The sequence below is a fragment of the Bombina bombina genome, chromosome 7, assembly GCF_027579735.1.
Source record: "Bombina bombina isolate aBomBom1 chromosome 7, aBomBom1.pri, whole genome shotgun sequence".
NCBI classification, from domain to species: Eukaryota; Metazoa; Chordata; class Amphibia; order Anura; family Bombinatoridae; genus Bombina; species Bombina bombina.
The window spans coordinates 556,287,552-556,309,459 of NC_069505.1; the positions used below are offsets into that span (position 1 = coordinate 556,287,552).

General features: G+C 43.0%; 1 protein-coding gene across 2 annotated transcripts in view; it reads right to left on the reverse strand.

Moving 5' to 3' along the window:
• Positions 1-21,908, reverse strand: part of LOC128667034 (H-2 class I histocompatibility antigen, Q9 alpha chain) — a 448,039-nt gene that overhangs the window by 12,355 nt on the left and 413,776 nt on the right. For both annotated transcript variants that reach the window (XM_053721897.1, XM_053721896.1), the window contains 2 exons: positions 11,969-11,989; positions 4,036-4,117 (listed from right to left, as the gene is read on the reverse strand). In XM_053721897.1, the coding sequence (XP_053577872.1) occupies positions 4,038-4,117; positions 11,969-11,989 (101 nt within the window). In that variant the 3' untranslated portion in view covers positions 4,036-4,037. The remainder of the gene's footprint in view (positions 1-4,035; positions 4,118-11,968; positions 11,990-21,908) is intronic.

Sequence of the window (21,908 nt, forward strand, 5' to 3'; positions counted from 1 at the left end):
GGAGCTTCTCCTCCTGAGTCCATGATCCCTGAGCCTTCAGGGAATTCCAGACTGCGCCCCAACCTAGAAGGCTGGCGTCTGTTGTTACAATCGTCCAATTTGGCCTGCGAAAGGACATCCCCTTGGACAGATGTGGCCGAGAAAGCCACCATAGAAGAGAATCTCTGGTCTCTTGATCCAGATTTAGCAGAGGGGACAAATCTGAGTAATCCCCATTCCACTGACTTAGCATGCACAATTGCAGCGGTCTGAGATGCAGGCGCGCAAATGGTACTATGTCCATTGCCGCTACCATTAAGCCGATTACCTCCATACACTGAGCTACTGACGGGTGTGGAATGGAATGAAGGGCACGGCAAGCATTTAGAAGTTTTGATAACCTGGCCTCCGTCACTCCGTCCGGTAAATTCTCATCTCTACAGAATCTATAAGAGTTCCTAGGAAGGGAACCCTTGTAAGTGGCAATAGAGAACTCTTTTCCACGTTCACCTTCCACCCATGCGACCTCAGAAATGCCAGAACTATCTCTGTATGAGACTTGGCAGTTTGAAAACTTGACGCTTGTATCAGAATGTCGTCTAGGTACGGAGCCACCGCTATGCCTCGCGGTCTTAGTACCGCCAGAAGTGAGCCCAGAACCTTTGTAAAGATTCTTGGTGCCTTAGCCAATCCGAAGGGAAGAGCTACAAACTGGTAATGCCTGTCTAGGAAGGCAAATCTTAGATACCGGTAATGATCCTTGTGAATCGGTATGTGAAGGTAGGCATCCTTTAAGTCCACTGTGGTCATGTACTGACCCTCTTGGATCATGGGTAGGATGGTTCGAATAGTTTCCATTTTGAATGATGGAACTCTTAGGAATTTGTTTAGGATCTTTAAGTCCAAGATTGGTCTGAAGGTTCCCTCTTTTTTGGGAACCACAAATAGATTTGAATAGAATCCTTGCCCGTGTTCCGTCCGCGGAACTGGGTGGATCACCCCCATTAGTAAGAGGTCTTTAACACAGCGTAGAAACGCCTCTTTCTTTATTTGGTTTGCTGATAACCTTGAAAGATGAAATCTCCCTTGTGGAGGAGAAGCTTTGAAGTCCAGAAGATATCCCTGAGATATGATCTCCAACGCCCAGGGATCCTGGACATCTCTTGCCCAAGCCTGGGCAAAGAGAGAAAGTCTGCCCCCCACTAGATCCGTTTCCAGATAGGGGGCCCTCACTTCATGCTGTCTTAGGGGCAGCAGCAGGTTTTCTGGCCTGCTTGCCCTTGTTCCAGGACTGGTTAGCTTTCCAGCCCTGTCTGTAGCGAGCAACAGCTCCTTCCTGTTTTGGAGCGGAGGAAGTTGATGCTGCTTCTGCCTTGAGGTTACGAAAGGCACGAAAATTAGACTGTTTAGCCTTTGATTTGGCCCTGTCCTGAGGCAGAGCATGGCCCTTACCTCCCGTAATGTCAGCGATAATTTCTTTCAAGCCGGGCCCGAATAAGGTCTGCCCTTTGAAAGGAATATTAAGCAATTTAGATTTAGAAGTCACATCAGCTGACCAGGATTTAAGCCACAGCGCTCTGCACGCTTGGATGGCGAATCCGGAGTTCTTAGCCGTAAGTTTGATTAAATGCACGACGGCATCAGAAACAAATGCGTTAGCTAGCTTAAGTGCTTTAAGCTTGTTCATAATTTCATCCAATGGAGCTGTGCGAATGGCCTCCTCCAGAGACTCAAACCAGAATGCCGCCGCAGCAGTGACAGGCGCAATGCATGCAAGGGGCTGTAAGATAAAACCTTGTTGAACAAACATTTTCTTAAGGTAACCTTCTAATTTTTTATCCATTGGATCTGAAAAGGCACAACTATCCTCTACCGGGATAGTGGTACGCTTAGCCAAAGTAGAAACTGCTCCCTCCACCTTAGGGACCGTCTGCCATAAGTCCTGTGTGGTGGCGTCTATTGGAAACATTTTCCTAAATATAGGAGGGGGGGAAAAGGGCACACCGGGCCTATCCCACTCCTTGCTAATAATCTCTGTAAGCCTCTTAGGTATAGGAAAAACGTCAGTACACACCGGTACCGCATAGTATTTATCCAGCCTACATAATTTCTCTGGAATTGCAACCGTGTTACAATCATTCAGAGCCGCTAATACCTCCCCTAGCAACACGCGGAGGTTCTCAAGCTTAAATTTAAAATTAGAAATCTCTGAATCCAGTCTGCCTGGATCAGATCCGTCACCCACAGAATGAAGCTCTCCGTCCTCATGTTCTGCAAATTGTGACGCAGTATCGGACATGGCTCTCCCATTATCAGCGCGCTCTGTCCTTAACCCAGAGCAATCGCGCTTGCCTCTTAATTCTGGCAATTTAGATAATACCTCTGTCATAACAGTAGCCATGTCTTGCAAAGTGATTTGTATGGGCCTCTCTGATGTACTTGGCGCCACAATATCACGCACCTCCTGAGCGGGAGGCGAAGGTACTGACACGTGAGGAGAGTTAGTCGGCATAACTTCCCCCTCGTTGTCTGGTGATAATTTCTTTACATGTAAAGATTGACTTTTATTTAAAGTGACATCAATGCATTGAGTACACAAATTTCTATTGGGCTCCACATAGGCCTTTAAACATAGTGAACAAAAAGATTCATCTGTGTCAGACATGTTTAAACAAACTAGCAATGTGACTAGCAAGCTTGGAATATACTTTCAAATAAATTTACAAGCAATATAAAAAACGCTACTGCGCCTTTAAGAGGCACAAAAAGCTGTCACAGTTGAAATAACAATGAACCAAATTAGTTATAGCAACCAAATTTTCACATTAAGTGTATTAAGCTAGCAAAGGATTGCACCCACCAGCAAAAGGATGATTAACCCCTTAATATCCAAAAAACGGATAACAATTATATAATTAACGTTTTTATCACAGTCAAACACACTGTCACAGGTCTGCTGTGACTGATTACCTCCCTCAAAACGAATTTTGAAGACCCCTGAGCTCTGTAGAGACATCCTGGATCATGGAGGATGAAATAGGAAGATTGTGACTGAATTTTTACTGCGCAAAAAAGCGCTAAAATAGGCCCCTCCCACCCATATTACAACAGTGGGGAAGCTCAGTAAACTGTTTCTATGCAGAAAACAAAGATAGCCATGTGGTAAAAATCATGCCCAATAAGTTTTATCACCAAGTACCTCACAAAAAACGATTAACATGTTAGTAAACGTTTTGTTTTAAAAACTATGAAGTGTTATTAATAAGCCTGCTACCAGTCGCTTTTACTGCATTGAAGGCTCATACATTACTTCAGTATTAACAGAATTTTCTGAGTAAAATTCCATTCCCTAGAAAAATACTTCAGTGTACACACACTCATCAGCCTAATACCAGTCGCTACCACTGCATTTAAGGCTGAACTTACATTACATTGGTATTAGCAGTATTTTCTCAGTCAATTCCATTCCTTAGAAAAATAATTTACTGCACATACCTCCTTTGCAGGGGGGCCCTGCATGCTATTCCCCTGTTCTGAAGTTACCTCACTCCTCAGATTGTATGAGAACAGCCAGTGGATCTTAGTTACGTCTGCTAAGATCATAGAAAACGCAGGCAGATTCTTCTTCTAATGCTGCCTGAGAACAAACAGCACACTCCGGTGCCATTTAAAATAACAAACTTTTGATTGAAGAAATAAACTAAGTTTAAAAACACCACAGACCTCTCACAACGACCTATCTTTAGTTAGGTTGCAAGAGAATGACTCGATATGACATGTGAGGGGAGGAGCTATATAGCAGCTCTGCTTGGGTGATCCTCTTGCAACTTCCTGTTGGGGAAGAGATATAATCCCATAAGTAATGGATGACCCGTGGACTGACTACACTTAACAAGAGAAACTGTATTTGTATGCTGTGTGATTACTACATGGTACCATGGTCACTCACTTTTATTTCTCATGAGGCATTACTGTCATTGTCTCACACACTAGGTGACCCTGTGCATCACATGATAATTATACAATCCCATCAAGCTAAGTTATTTAGTAACTTACACTCAGGCAGTGGATGAAGCTGGAGAGGAATCATTATTTGGAGAGGAATCATTATTTGGAGAGGAATCCTTATTTGAAGCAACTGGAAAAGAAAATATAGGGGGTGAAAACAACTGATAGCATAAACCATGCCCAGACTTCAATAATGACGTGACAGCCCCCCAACTAGACACAGATTAATGGGTAACTCCCCAATGACCTCACACACTCATTACTGTGCATAACCTCATGCTGCAAAACATACACTTCATTCTAATAGGGCATCACATTCTCTAAGCATTCTACTCTTCCAAGTCTCGCTATTTTATCCTGCTAAACTTAAACTGGTTTGTCTTAAAATACAGTGTCACCCCCTCCTCACATACACTACTACACCAGGTCATGTATACACATCACTGATACAGCATATAATATGACAGTGTTACCCCCTCCTCACATACACTACTACACCAGGTGGTCATGTATACACATCACTGATACAGCATATAATGTGATAGTGTCACCCCCTCCTCACATACACTAACTACTACACCAGGTCATGTATACACATCACTGATACAGAATATATTATAATATGACAGTGTCACCCCCTCCTCACCTACACTACTACACCAGGTGGTCATGTATACACATCACTGATACAGCATATAATGTGACAGTGTTACCCTCTCCTCACATACACTACTACACCTGGTCATGTATACACATCACTGATACAGCATATAATGTGACAGTGTCAACCCCTCCTCACATACACTACTACACCAGGTCACGTATACACATCACTGATACAGCATATAATGTAACAGTGTCACCCCCTCCTCACATACACTACTACACCAGGTCATGTATACACATCACTGATACAGCATATAATGTGATAGTGTCACCCCCTCCTCACATACACTACTACACCAGGTCATGTATACACATCACTGATACAGCATATAATGTGACAGTGTCACCTCCTCTCATACACTGCTACACCAGGTCATGTATACACATCACTGATACAGCATATAATGTGACAGTGTCACCCCCTCACATACACTACTACACCAGGTCATGTATACAAATCACTGATACAGCATATCATGTGACAGTGTCACCCCCTCCTCACATACACTACTACACTAGGTCATGTGTACACATCACTAATACAGCATATAATGTGACAGTGTCACCCCCTCACATACACTACTACACCAGGTCACGTATACACATCACTGATACAGCAAATGTGATATTGTCACCCCCTCGCATACACTACTACACCAGGTCATGTATACAAATCACTGATACAGCATATAATGTGACAGTGTCATCCCCTCCTCACATACACTACTACACCAGGTCACGTATACACATCACTGATACAGCATATAATGTGACAGTGTCATTCCCTCCTCACATACACTACTACACCAGGTCATGTATACACATCACTGATACCGCATATAATGTGACAGTGTCACCCCTCCTCAAATACACTACTACACCAGATCGTGTATACACATCACTGATACAGCATATAATGTGACAGTGTCACCCCCTCCTCACATACACTACTACACCAGGTCATGTATACACATCACTAATACAGCATATAATGTGACAGTGTCACCCCCTCCTCACATACACTACTACACCAGGTCATGTGACAGTGTCACTCCCTCCTCACATACACTACTACACCAGATCGTGTATACACATCACTGAAACAGCATATAATGTGACAGTGTCACCCCCTCACATACACTACTACACCAGGTCACGTATACACATCACTTATACAGAATATAATGTGACAGTGTCACCCCCTCCTCACATACACTACTACACCAGGTCACATATACACATCACTGATACAGTATATAATGTGACAGTGTCACCCCCTCCTCACATACACTACTACACCAGGTCATATATACACATCACTGATACAGCATATAATGTGACAGTGTCACTCCCTCCTCACATACACTACTACACCAGGTCATGTATACACATCACTGATACAGCATATAATGTGACAGTGTCACCCCCTCCTCACATACATTACTACACAAGCTCATGTATACACATCACTGATACAGCATATAATATGACAGTGTCACCCCCTCCTCACATACACTACTACACCAGGTGGTCATGTATACACATCACTGATACAGCATATAATGTGACAGTGTTACCCTCTCCTCACATACACTACTACACCTGGTCATGTATACACATCACTGATACAGCATATAATGTGACAGTGTCACCCCCTCCTCACATACACTACTACACCAGGTCACGTATACACATCACTGATACAGCATATAATGTAACAGTGTCACCCCCTCCTCACATACATTACTACACCAGGTCATGTATACACATCACTGATACAGCCATATAATGTGACAGTGTCACCCCCTCCTCACATACACTACTACACCAGGTCATGTATACACATCACTGATACAGCATATAATGTGACAGTGTCACCCCCTCCTCACATACACTACTACACCAGGTCATGTATACACATCACTTATACAGCATATAATGTGACAGTGTCACCTCCTCTCATACACTGCTACACCAGGTCATGTATACACATCACTGATACAGCATATAATGTGACAGTGTCACCCCCTCACATACACTACTACACCAGGTCATGTATACAAATCACTGATACAGCATATAATGTGACAGTGTCATCCCCTCCTCACATACACTACTACACCAGGTCATGTATACACATCACTGATACAGCATATCATGTGACAGTGTCACCCCCTCCTCACATACACTACTACACCAGGTCATGTGTACACATCACTAATACAGCATATAATGTGACAGTGTCACCCCCTCACATACACTACTACACCAGGTCACGTATACACATCACTGATACAGCAAATGTGATATTGTCACCCCCTCACATACACTACTACACCAGGTCATGTATACAAATCACTGATACAGCATATAATGTGACAGTGTCATCCCCTCCTCACATACACTACTACACCAGGTCATGTATACACATCACTGATACAGCATATAATGTGACAGTGTCACCCCCTCCTCACATACACTACTACACCAGGTCACGTATACACATCACTGATACAGCATATAATGTGACAGTGTCACCCCTCCTCAAATACACTACTACACCAGATCGTGTATACACATCACTGATACAGCATATAATGTGACAGTGTCACCCCCTCCTCACATACACTACTACACCAGGTCATGTATACACATCACTAATACAGCATATAATGTGACAGTGTCACCCCCTCCTCACATACACTACTACAACAGGTCATGTGACAGTGTCACTCCCTCCTCACATACACTACTACACCAGATCGTGTATACACATCACTGAAACAGCATATAATGTGACAGTGTCACCCCCTCACATACACTACTACACCAGGTCACGTATACACATCACTTATACAGAATATAATGTGACAGTGTCACCCCCTCCTCACATACACTACTACACCAGGTCACATATACACATCACTGATACAGTATATAATGTGACAGTGTCACCCCCTCCTCACATACACTACTACACCAGGTCATGTATACACATCACTGATACAGCATATAATGTGACAGTGTCACCCCCTCCTCACATACACTACTTCACCAGGTCATGTATACACATCACTGATACAGCATATAATGTGACAGTGTCATCCCCTCACATACACTACTACACCAGATCATGTATACACATCACTGATACAGCATATAATGTGACAGGGTCACCCCCTCCTCACATACACTACTACACTAGGTCATGTATACACATTACTGATACAGCATATAATGTGACAGTGTTACCCCCTCCTCACATACACTACTACACCAGGTCATGTATACACATCACTGATACAGTATATAATGTGACAGTGTCACCCTCTCCTCACATACACTACTACACCAGGTCATGTATACACATCACTTATACAGCATATAATGTGACAGTGTCACCCCCTCCTCACATACACTACTACACCAGGTCATGTATACACATAACTGATACAGCATATAATGTGACAGTGTCACCCCATCCTCACATACACTATTACACCAGGTCATGTATAGACATCACTGATACAGTATATAATGTGACAGTGTCACCCCTCCTCACATACACTACTACACCAGGTCATGTATACACATCACTGATACAGCATATAATGTGACAGCATCACCCCCTACTCACATACACTACTACACCAGGTCATGTATACACATCACTGATACAGCATATAATGTGACAGTGTCACCCTCTCCTCACATACACTACTACACCAGGTCATGTATACACATCATTGATACAGCATATTATGTGACAGTGTCACCCCCTCACATACACTACTACACCAGGTCATGTATACACATCACTGATACAGCATATAATGTGACAATGTCACCCTCTCCTCACATACACTACTACACCAGGTCATGTATACACATCACTGATAAAGCATATAATGTGACAGTGTCACCTACTCACATACACTAATACACCAGGTCATGTATACACATCACTGATACAGCATATAATGTGACAGTGTCACCCCCTCCTCACATACACTACTACACCAGGTCATGTATACACATCACTGATACAGCATATAATGTGACAGTGTCACCCCCTCCTCACATACACTACTACACCAGGTCATGTATACACATCACTGATACAGCATATAATGTGACAGTGTCACCCCCTCCTCACATACACTACTACACCAGGTCATGTATACACATCACTGATACAGTATATAATGTGACAGTGTCACCGCCCCCTAACATACACTACTACACCAGGTCATGTATACACATCACTGATACAGTATATAATGTGACAGTGTCACCCCCTCCTCACATACACTACTACACCAGGTCATGTATACACATCACTGATACAGTATATAATGTGACAGTGTCACCGCCCCCTAACATACACTACTACACCAGGTCATGGATACACATCACTGATACAGTATATAATGTGACAGTGTCACCCCCTCCTCACATACACTAGTACACCAGGTCATGTATACACATCACTGATACAGCATATTATGTGACAGTGTCACCCCCTCCTCACATACACTACTACACCAGGTCATGTATACACATCACTGATACAGCATATTATGTGACAGTGTCACCCCCTCCTCACATACACTACTACACCAGGTCATGTATACACATCATTGATACAGCATATTATGTGACAGTGTCACCCCCTCACATACACTACTACACCAGGTCATGTATACACATCACGGATACAGCATATAATGTGACAGGGTCACCCCCCTCACATACACTACTACACCAGGTCACGTATACACATCACTGATACAGCATATAATGTGACAGTGTCACCCCCTCCTCACATACACTACTACACCAGGTCACGTATACACATCACTGATACAGTATATAATGTGACAGTGTCACCCTCTCCTCACATACACTACTACACCAGGTCATGTATACACATCACTGATACAGCATATAATGTGACAGTGTCACCCCCTCTTCACATACACTACTACACCAGGTCACGTATACACATCACTGATACAGCATATAATGTGACAGTGTCACCCCCTCCTCACATACACTACTACACCAGGTCATGTATACACATCACTGATGCAGCATATAATGTGACAGTGTCACCCCCTCCTCACATACATTACTACACCAGGTCACGTATACACATCACCAGGGCCGTCTTTAATATTGACTGGACCCCGGGCAAACATTTTCTTGGCCCCCCCCCCCTCCCATGCAATTTCGCTCTCCACCCCAACATCCCAAAAAACAACTAAATCAATTTATTTTATATATTTTTTTAAATTATTAGCCCAGCAGTGGATCATCCACTGCTGGGCTAATCATTAAAAAAAAATTGCAATATGTGAAACTGGACCTAAGCAGTACTAATAAGTAAATACATATATAAATTCCTCCACTTTGGATTAATTTAATATGCTTTTGAATGTGATTCTGGTGTGAGGTTAGCTGGTTAAAGAGATTTAGAGCAGCCAACAGGAGCAAAGCAAGGTAAAGACTGAGGCGGAAGCATAGAGGTGCAGACAGATATAAGTTTACTGACTGGAACAGTAGAACTACTATGGGAAGCTGTAAAATCTGAAACAGAGAGAAATAAAAACTATAAAAATAAACCTTACCTTAATGTGTGAAGTATCAGCATGACACTATACATCAGCCACAGCAGCACATGTCACTACTTTGCTAGGAACAAGTTCCCTCTCATCCTGCACTAGACAATGCTGCATGGGGGAGGGGCATGTGTACACTCACTTATTCTTCCCACTGACACCTTTCTACAAAGCACTGTTTTCCTAACAAACTTCAGTTAGTTGACCTTAGAGCCACAGCAGAAAGAGCAGGGATAAGGGGACCAGCAGACTGGATGTTGTCTGCCCAAGGCTGCATGGATACAGACGAGTCACACAGCCTCAAGACTGAAGAGAGCAGTGTGTGCAGCTGCACAGATGCTCAAATCCTCACGTGCCTGACACTCCAGCTTTCGGCTGCATGCGCCTATAGTCAGCCCTACCCAGAAACAATCCCCACCACCAGAGCAGTTACCTGGTAACAGTGGTAACCCCAGCAGGACCTTTTCTGATGCAGTGGGATTGACTGGATGCCTAGTTAGGGCTTAGCATCCAGTGCTGCACAGTGCACATCTAAAACAGCACATGGCACTAGCTTGGAATGTCACATGACATTGGCACGGTCTGGCACCGTTTCTCACAAATAAATATAAGCAGAGAACTTTTGACTGTGACAATATTAGGACTGACTGTGTGTGTCCCCCATGTTACATGACATCAGCAGTCTGGCATGAACTTTAAAAAAAAAAAAAAAAAAATTTTTTTTTTTTTTTAGGACTATAGGGCCCCTCAACAAAGACTGGGCCCAGGGCAGCTGCCCCTTTTGCCCTGTGTTAAAGACGGTCCTGCACATCACGGATACAGCATATAATGTTACAGTGTCACCCCCTCCTCACATACACTACTACACCAGGTCATGTATACACATGACTGATACAGCATATAATTTGATATTGTCACCCCTCCTCACATACACTACTATACAAGGTAATGTATACACATCACTGATACAGCATATAATGTGACAGTGTCACCCCCTCCTCACATACACTACTACACCAGGTCATGTATACACATCACGGATACAGCATATAATGTGACAGTGTCACCCCCTCCTCAAATACACTAGTACACCAGGTCATGTATACACATCACTGATACAGCATATAATGTGACAGTGTCACCCCCTCCTCACATACACTAGTACACCAGGTCATGTATACACATCACTGATACAGCATATTATGTGACAGTGTCACCCCCTCCTCACATACACTACTACACCAGGTCATGTATACACATCACTGATACAGCATATTATGTGACAGTGTCACCCCCTCCTCACATACACTACTACACCAGGTCATGTATACACATCATTGATACAGCATATTATGTGACAGTGTCACCCCCTCACATACACTACTACACCAGGTCATGTATACACATCACGGATACAGCATATAATGTGACAGGGTCACCCCCCTCACATACACTACTACACCAGGTCACGTATACACATCACTGATACAGCATATAATGTGACAGTGTCACCCCCTCCTCACATACACTACTACACCAGGTCATGTATACACATCACTGATACAGTATATAATGTGACAGTGTCACCCTCTCCTCACATACACTACTGAGCCGGGACATGCACAGAATATAAAGAGAAGACAGGTCACACTAATAAATGTAAAGAAAAATATTATATAAAAGAGGTAACTTACTTGTATAAGGATTCTTCTTCCCTAAAAATAAATAAATAAAAATGTTTAGGAATGTTCATTGCAACAAAAAGAAAATGTATGCTTACCTGATAAATGTATTTCTTTTTTGACACGATGAGTCCACGGATCATTTTAATTACTAATGGGATATTCACCTCCTGGTCAGCAGGAGGAGGCAAAGAGCACCACAGCAAAGCTGTTAGATAGCTCCTCCCCTCCCTCCCACTCCATTCATTCGACCGAAGTTAGGAAGAGAAAGGAAAAGTCAAGGTGCAGAGGTGTCTGAAGTTTACAATAACCTACAACCTGTCTAAAAGAACAGGGTGGGCCGTGGACTTATGTAAAAAAATAAATAAATTTATCAGGTAAGCATAAATTTTCTTTTCCTTTTTAAGACACGATGAGTCCACGGATCATCTTAATTACTAATGGGATTCAATACCCAAGCTAAAGTACACAGAGGGACAAGAACCTAAACGGAAGGCACCACTGCTTGAAAAAGCCTTTCTCCAAAGAACGGCCTCAGCCGAGGTAAAAGTGTCAAATTTATAGAACCTTGAAAAAGTATGAAGAGAGAACCAAATTGCAGCCTTGCAAATCTGTTCAACAGAAGCTTAATTCTGGAATGCCCATGAGGAAGCAACAGCCCTCGTGGAATGAGCCGTAACTCTCTCTGGAGACTGCTGTCCAGCAGTCCCATATGCAAAGCATATGATACTCTTGGGCCAAAAAGAAAGAGAAGTAGCCATGACGTTCTGTCCCTTACATTTTCCTGAGAAACTCAAACAAAGAAGAAAACTGACGAAAGTCCTTAGTCGCCTGTAGACCAAACCTTTAAAGCACGGTCCACGTCCAAAATGTGCAGAAGTCGTTCCTTCGGAGAAGAAGGAATTAAGACACAAGGAAGGAACAGCAATTTCCTGATTAATATTTAGATCCAAAAACAACCTTAGGAAGAAATCCTAATTAAGAACGTAAAACTACCTTATCTGAATGAAAAATAAGGTAAGGAGACTCATGCTACAAAGCCGAAAGCGCTGACATTCTACGAGCAGAAAAAATAACCTTCCAAGATAACAACTTAATATCTAAGGAATGCATAGGCTCAAATGGAGCCCCATGAAGAACCTTAAGAACTAAATTCAGACTCCATGGAGGAGTAACCGATCTATACACAGGCCTGATTCTGACCAAGGCCTGACAAAATGATTGTACATCTGAAACATCCGCCAGATGTTAGAGAAATAAAATAGATAAAGCCGAGATATGACCCATTAGGGAACTTATCGATCAGTCTTTCTCCAAACCTTCTTGGAGAAAAGACAAAATGCTAGGATTCTAACTCTACTCCATGAGTAGCCCTTGGAGTCACACCAATAAAGATATTTACGCCATAACTTATGTCAAATCCTTCTAATTACAGGCTTACGAGCCTGAATCCTGGTCTCTATGACCGAGTCAGAAAAACCTCGCTTGGATAGAATTAAGCGCACAATCTCCAAACAGTCATCTTCAAAGAAACTAGATTTGGGAGAAGGCAAGACCCTTGAATTAAAAGGTCCTCCCTCAACAGAAGTCTTCAAGGTGGCAGAGAAGTCATGTCCACCAGATCTGCCTACCAAGTCCTGCAAGCCAAGCAAGGGCTGGGACACTGATGCCCTCTCCTGCTTGATTCGAGCAATGACCCAAGGAAGAAACGCAAACAGAGGAAACAGGCATTCTATACCAAAAATCCAAAGAACCGGCAGAACATCTGTCAGTTCCACCTGAGGTCCCTGGACCTAAACCCGAATCTCGGGAGCTTGGTAATCCGTCAAAAAGCCATGAGATCTTATTCCGGCTGACCCCACTCACGAATCAGGCTGGAGAACACTTCCGGATGGAGTTACCACTCCCCCGGAAGAAAGGTCTGCCTGCTCAGGAAGTCCGCCTGCCAGTTGTCTACTCCTGGGATGTGGAACGCCAACAGGTAGCAATAATGGGCCTCCACCCACTGAATTATCTTGATTAACTCTGTCATTGCTAAGGAACTTCTCGTTCCTCCCAGATGATAGATGTAAGCTACTGAAGTTATGTTGTTCGGCTGGAACCTGACAAACTGGACCGAGGCTAACTGGGACCAGGTCAGAAGAGCATTGAAGATCATTCTCAGATCCAGGAAGCTTATAGGAAGAACCGACTCTGATTGAGTCCAAACTTCCTGAGCTCTTAGGGAACCCCAGACTGCTCCCCACCCTAGAAGGCTGGCATCTGTTATCACAATACCCAAGATGGACAGCAAAAGCAGGTTCCCTGGGAAAGAAGATCCAGAGACAACTACTATTGAAGAGAATCCCTTGACTCCTGCTCCTAGTAATATTTGAGGAGTCCAGTCCGCATAATCTCCGTTCCATTGCCTGAGCATGCTTAACTGCAGAGGTCTGAGGTGAAACCGAGCAAACGGGATGATGTCCATTGCCGCCACCATCAGCCCGATTACCTCCATGCACTGAACCACTGATGGCTGAGAAGTGGACTGAAGGACTAGACAAGTATCGATAATCCTTGATTTCCTGACTTCTGTCAGAAAAATCTTCATTCATAGGGGATCTAGTATAGTTCCTAAGAAAGTCACCCTTGACTTTATCTTTCCCAGATTAACCTTCGACCCTTGAGACTGCAGGAAGGATAACACCATGTCCGTATGGGATCATGCTTGTTTTAATGATGGCGCCTGGACTAGGATGTCATCTAGATAGGGCGCCCCTGCAATGCCCTGTAATTGAAGCACCGCCCACAGCGATCCAAAACTGTTGCGAAAATTCTGGGAACTGTGGCAAGACCGAAGGAAAAAGCCACGAACTGGAAGTGTTCGTCCAGAAAGGCAAACCTTAGTAACTTGTGAAGATTCCTGAGAATGGGAACATGCAGGTACTCGTCCGATAAATCCAATGTTGTAATAAATTGACCCTCTTGGATCAAAGAAAGACTGGAACAAAAAGTGTCCATCTTGAAGGATGGTACTCTGAGAAATCTGTTTAGACTTTTAAGATCTAAAATCAGCCTGAAGGTTCCCTCTCTCTTTGGGAACCATGTACAGATTGAAATAAAAATCCAGACCCTGTTCCTGTACCGGAACAATCACTCCCGGGTTGGAAAGGTCTCTTACACAGAATAAGAACGCGTCTCTTTGTGTGTCCTGCAGAAAAGCTTAAAAGCAGAAACCTGCCTCTGGTAGGAAAAACTTTGAACTCTAACCTGTATCCCTGGGACACGATTTTTATTGCCCAGGGATCCTGAACATATTGAACCCAAGCCTGAGCAGAGAAGGAAGTCTGCCCCTTACAAGATCCAGTCCCGGATCGTGAGCATGCCCTTCATGCTGTCTTTGATTCAACAGCAGGCCTTTGGATTGTTTTCCCTTATTTCAGGATTGAATGGATCTCCATGCATGGTTAGTTTGTTCCTGATTGGGGCAGTAAAGGAGGAATCTCCCTCCAGTTTTCGAAAGGAATGAAAATTGCTCTGTCGTCCTTTATGTTTGTTTCTGTTATCCTGGGGAATAAGATGACCCTTACCTCCCGGGGAATCAGAGATAATCTCCGACATATCAGATCCATATAAGGACTTTCCTTTGTAAGGAATAGCTAGAAGCTAAGACTTAGAGGATACATCCGCAGACCAAGGCTTTAACCATAAGGCTCTGTGAGCTAGAACAGAGAACCTGAAATCTTTGCTCCCAGTTTGATAACTTGTAGGGAAGCATCCGAAATAAAGGAAGTAGCCAACCTAAGTCCCATCCTAGATCTCATCCAGGGGAGTGTCTGACCTAATAGCATCACATAACGCCTCAAACCAATATGACGACGCACTAGTGACGGCAGCAATGCACACAGCTGGCTGTCCTTTTAAGCACTGGTATATATACATCTTTCTCTTATCCTGTAAGAGAATAGCTGTTGTAGTGGCGGAATCGCCTGAGGTAGCCAAAACCTCCTCAATTAACAAATGGAAGTATGCAAGCTAAAAAACTGAAAGCGAACAACCTCAGGATCAGATAAAGATATTAATGAATCTGAGGATTCCCCTCCAAATACTAACAAAGTATCTTCCCCTTACAGTTACAAGGAAGAAACATTCAAAATAGTAACTATTGAATCCATCATCCTAAATGATTGAAAATCTGTCCTTTAGTACTGTTTTATACCTCGTGGGAAAAACACATAATGCATGAAATGCAGAGAAACTTCAGGTGGAGTGTGAAAGGAAGCGCAGGGCACTGCATGTGGGCCATAAATCTTTGGGACACCATATGCGAAATTGTGGCATAGCTTGTCCCCTGTCATAAACTCCTAAACAGTAAAAGTCTTAGTAGGAGTAGGTTCAGAAAGGAGTGGAATTTTTAATCAAAATTAACACATGAAAACCGTTACTGTATCTTTAAATTTTAAAATGTAATATTTGTTTTTTCTTTAAGTGTTAAAGTGCATCTTTATTTTATTGAGGAAAGAAATGACTGTATATGTACAGGAGTAACAAAAAGTGCTGTAAAAACTCCCTTTACCATTCAGCTTGACCCAGCTGAGGAGACAGACAGTCTCTCTACGCAATCCAGATGCAACTGTAGCGCTGTTCTTAAGCGCAAGCACACAGACCTAAACTCGTCCATTCCTTCCGTAACCGGATGTGTGAGGAAGGAGGTGCTGCCTGAAAAGTGCAAATTCAAAGTTTTAATATCCTCCGCTGCTTCTGATAACATGAAGCGCTAGGAAAAAGGAGGTGCGCAACTACGTTGGCGCCATTAATAAGCTCCGCCCTTCGTGGGCGTTCCACAGCCATCTCCCGGTCGCCATTATCTAAGTATAGCCACCGGGAGCAACGACAGCTAAACAGAAAAACCCCCTCACACTGAGCTTGCTAAACAGCTCATCTGAATTTAAAAAATATGAACTCCTGAACAGCTTCAGTTTAACCAGCTGTTAGTCCGATTGTGACACATAACAGAGAAAACACACAATGCTCTGCCTCAGCATGTAATCTCCCGGTTGGCTATTATTAGGTATGACACCGTCGGGAGATGAGTCATGTCGCAATCAACCCCAGTGCCTGCGTCCTGGCTGCCTTACAGGGTCCCCTTCTCTCTTTTTTTAAAACATAAAGAGAATCTGAGAAACCCTTAAACAAGAGCCCAAAGTTCCATGAGGTCTAAATAAAAATAATAAAGTGCCCCAAACTTTTTCTGAGTTCTTTCCTACTCACAGAAAAAAAAGTCAGCACTTACCTCATCTTCTGCCTGGCAGTAAGGCAATTCTCAGGTTTAAGAGGTCCTCTCCCTCCCATGGACCTGTGAATAAACGAAAGTCCTGAGTAAAATGCTTCAGGTTTTCAGGGTAAGGGCAGCATCATTATATTGGAGGCACAGTGAGAATTATGTCCCACAAGTTCCCATTGCTCTAAAGCCACCAAAGCTCTACTGTAGAGACTAATATGCACTACGGCTACACCCTAGAACAAAGCAGCACACTCTGGCACTACTTTAAAAATAATAAACTCTTGATTGAAGAATCTATTCTAACACCTCACTTTACCTCTTCCTATCACTAACGTAGGCAAAGAGTATGACTGGAGTGGGAGGGGAGGAGCTATTTAACAGCTTTGCTGTGGTGCTCTTTGCCTCCTCCTGCTGACCAGGAGGTGAATATCCCATTAGTAAGTAAGATGATCTGTGGACTCTTTCGCCTAGATTTAGAGTTTGGCGGTAGCCGTCAAAACCAGCGTTAGAGGCTCCTAACGCTGGTTTTTACCACCCGCTGGTATTCGGAGTCAGTCAGGAAAGGGTCTAACGCTCACTTTCCAGCCGCGACTTTTCCATACCGCAGATCCCCTTACGTCAATTGCGTATCCTATCTTTTCAATGGGATCTTTCTAACGCCGGTATTTAGAGTCGTGGCTGAAGTGAGCGTTAGAAATCTAACGACAAAACTCCAGCCGCAGAAAAAAGTCAGGAGTTAAGAGCTTTCTGGGCTAACGCCGGTTCATAAAGCTCTTAACTACTGTGCTCTAAAGTACACTAACACCCATAAACTACCTATGCACCCCTAAACCGAGGTCCCCCCACATCGCTGCCACTCTATTACATTTTTTTAACCCCTAATCTGCCGACCGCACACCGCCGCCACCTACGTTATCCCTATGTACCCCTAATCTGCTGCCCCTAACACCGCCGACCCCTATATTATATTTATTAACCCCTAATCTGCCGCCCCCAACGTCGCCTCCACCTACCTACAATTATTAACCCCTAATCTGCCGACCGGACCTCACCGCCACTATAATAAATGTATTAACCCCTAATCCGCCTCACTCCCGCCTCAATAACCCTATAATAAATAGTATTAACCCCTAATCTGTCCTCCCTAACATCGCCGACACCTAACTTCAAGTATTAACCCCTAATCTGCCGACCGGACCTCACCGCTACTCTAATAAATTTATTAACCCCTAAAGCTAAGTCTAACCCTAACCCTAACACCCCCCTAAGTTAAATATAATTTAAATCTAACGAAATAAATTAACTCTTATTAAATAAATTATTCCTATTTAAAGCTAAATACTTACCTGTAAAATAAACCCTAATATAGCTACAATATAAATTATAATTATATTGTAGCTATTTTAGGGTTTATATTTATTTTACAGGCAACTTTGTATTTATTTTAACCAGGTACAATAGCTATTAAATAGTTAACTATTTAATAGGTACCTAGTTAAAATAATTACAAAATTACCTGTAAAATAAATCCTAACCTAAGTTACAATTAAACCTAACACTACACTATCAATAAATTAATTAAATAAAATACCTACAAATAAATACAATTAAATAAACTAACTAAAGTACAAAAATAAAAAAGAACTAAGTTACAAAAAATAAAAAAATATTTACAAACATAAGAAAAATATTACAACAATTTTAAACTAATTACACCTACTCTAAGCCCCCTAATAAAATAACAAAGACCCCCAAAATAAAAAAATGCCCTACCCTATTCTAAAATTAAATTAGAAAAGCTCTTTTACCTTACCAGCCCTGAAAAGGGCCCTTTGCGGGGCATGCCCCAAAGAATTCAGCTCTTTTGCCTGTAAAAAAAACCCATACAATACCCCCCCCAACATTACAACCCACCACCCACATACCCCTAATCTAACCCAAACCCCCCGATCGATCCAGAAGAGCCTCTGATGTCTTGATCCAAGCCCAAGCGGGGGGCTGAAGATGTCCATGATCCGACTGAAGTCTTCATCCAAGCGGGAGCTGCAGAGGTCCATGATCGGGCTGAAGTCTTCATCCAAGCGGGAGCTGAAGAGGTCTATGATCGGGCTGAAGTCTTCTATCAAGCGGCATCTTCAATCTTCTTTCTTCCGGATCCATGGTCATCCCGCCGACGCGGAACATCCATCTTCACCGACGACTTCCCGACGAATGACGGTTCCTTTAAGGACGTCATCCAAGATGGCGTCCCTCGAATTCAATTGGCTGATAGGATTCTATCAGCCAATCGGAATTAAGGTAGGAAAATTCTGATTGGCTGATGGAATCAGCCAATCAGATTCAAGTTCAATCCGATTGGCTGATCCGATCAGCCAATCAGCTTGAGCTCGCATTCTATTGGCTGATCGTAACAGCCAATCGGATTGAACTTGAATCTGATTGGCTGATTCCATCAGCCAATGAGAATTTTCCTACCTTAATTCCGATTGGCTGATAGAATCCTATCAGCCAATCGGAATTCGAGAGACGCCATCTTGGATGACGTCCCTTAAAGGAACCGTCATTCGTCGGGAAGTCGTCGGTGAAGATGGATGTTCCGCGTCGGCGGGATGACCATGGATCCGGAAGAAAGAAGATTGAAGATGCCGCTTGATAGAAGACTTCAGCCCGATCATGGACCTCTTCAGCTCCCGCTTGGATGAAGACTTCAGTCGGATCATGGACATCTTCAGCCCCCCGCTTGGGCTTGGATCAAGACATCGGAGGCTCTTCTGGATCGATCGGTGAACCCGGCGTGGTGAAGACAAGGTAGGGAGATCTTCAGGGGCTTAGTGTTAGGTTTATTTAAGGGGGGTTTGGGTTAGATTAGGGGTATGTGGGTGGTGGGTTGTAATGTTGGGGGGGTATTGTACGTTTTTTTTTTACAGGCAAAAGAGCTGTATTCTTTGGGGCATGCCCCGCAAAGGGCCCTTTTCAGGGCTGGTAAGGTAAAAGAGCTTTTCTATTTTAAATTTAGAATAGGGTAGGGCATTTTTTTATTTTGGGGGTCTTTGTTATTTTTTTTTTTTTTTTTTGTAAGTTTATTTTTTATTAAGGTTCAGTTAATGGCACAAAGACAATGCTTTTCAGTACAGCTTACATAAAACAAACAAGAAAAAAAGTTATATGTATTAACAGATTCTATACAACGTGGATATATAGCATTAAGTAGGGTTAGATGGTGAATATAGTGCTTGCCATGAAAACTTTGTTTTCCAGATGGAACCTGGGGCCGCTTTTGGACCACTTGGTATTAGATAAGGGACACATTAACAGAAGACTGCCATGATCATTGGGGGACCACTCATGGATCCCAGTAGTGAACCTCGGTTTTTTAGTTTTTGTATGATATTATCACTATAGGTACCATAATCAAAAGTATCCACATTTAAATGAAACTGACCAAGCATGGAATAACTGACTTCTAGATGCCTGGGTAGGTAACATATAATTCTGACATGATGTAATGAGCAGTTGCCTAAAATTATAGAAACTATCACAAGACTTTATTGTGGGGGGGACTGTGAGATCCTGAGGTTAACTGCTGAGTATACAACTATCCTCTAAGTGGGAAATAGGAGGCCAAACATATCTGTTGAAAAATAGTGAGGGATATTAGTGATGTAAGGTCTAGTATTAAGCGTCAAGTTATGGGAGATGAAGTGGATGAACATTTAGGAGGTATAATAGAGGGGGGTTTGTAAACAAGAAGTTACTGGGAACACTACACTGCCCCGGCCGCAGGCAGCACAGCGTTAAATGTAGCTTTCATAAGTAATTACATTGATGGGGATAAGGGTCAAAACTTGGTACAAGATTTTTGTGATCGTCGTAAAACTCAAATAAACAACACAATTGCTATCGTCAGTATGACAAAATGGGGGGACAGCATGCAACAGTGGGTGGACAGTGGGTATAGGAAGTATGTTAGTATAATATAAACTGTGAACTGGGGATGAGCTCTCCTTAAAACAGAATGCTTGAATCTACTGGGTTCATTTGTAGGCAACATCTAGGTAATACTTATTTAAGAACAAAGGTGACCCGCAATTTCTTATCAGTATAGGGTGTGGCTATATATATTTCTCAAAGTAGATGTTATAGGATATCTCCCTAATTAGATGAGCTGCCCGTCTTCTAGCTGCACCAGCACAATCAAACTTACATGTTGTTACAGGAGAAATGGCATGGCTACAAGACAATACTGTGCTATATAGTTAGAGAAAGCAAATATATATACATTAACCTCAGTGAGTGCTAACAAAGAGTGGTATAAAGTATGAGTAGAGACAACACGTCTATAAAGGTTTGTCAGAGAGTAAATAATCACAGCTCTCTGAGCAGCCTACGGCTTAGGTAATATCGTGGTCAAGTTCTCCTAAGCAGTCTTACACATACACAGCAGTTAGCCTACCCCTATTTTGTGAAATTGCCCCACAGGCAGGGTAAGACTCTCCGGAGCACGAAAGTATGGGATGCCTTGTAGTCCTGTTACCTGGTCACTCACGCTGTATCCCCAGAGCAAGCCCATACAGTCAGTTAACATTATCGGTCTATCGGATGGCAAGTGGGAAGTATTCAGCTGCAGTGAATGCCATGTGTAGGAAACAGCGCCTGAACAGTTGAAGGCAAATGAGGGGTGTTTTATTT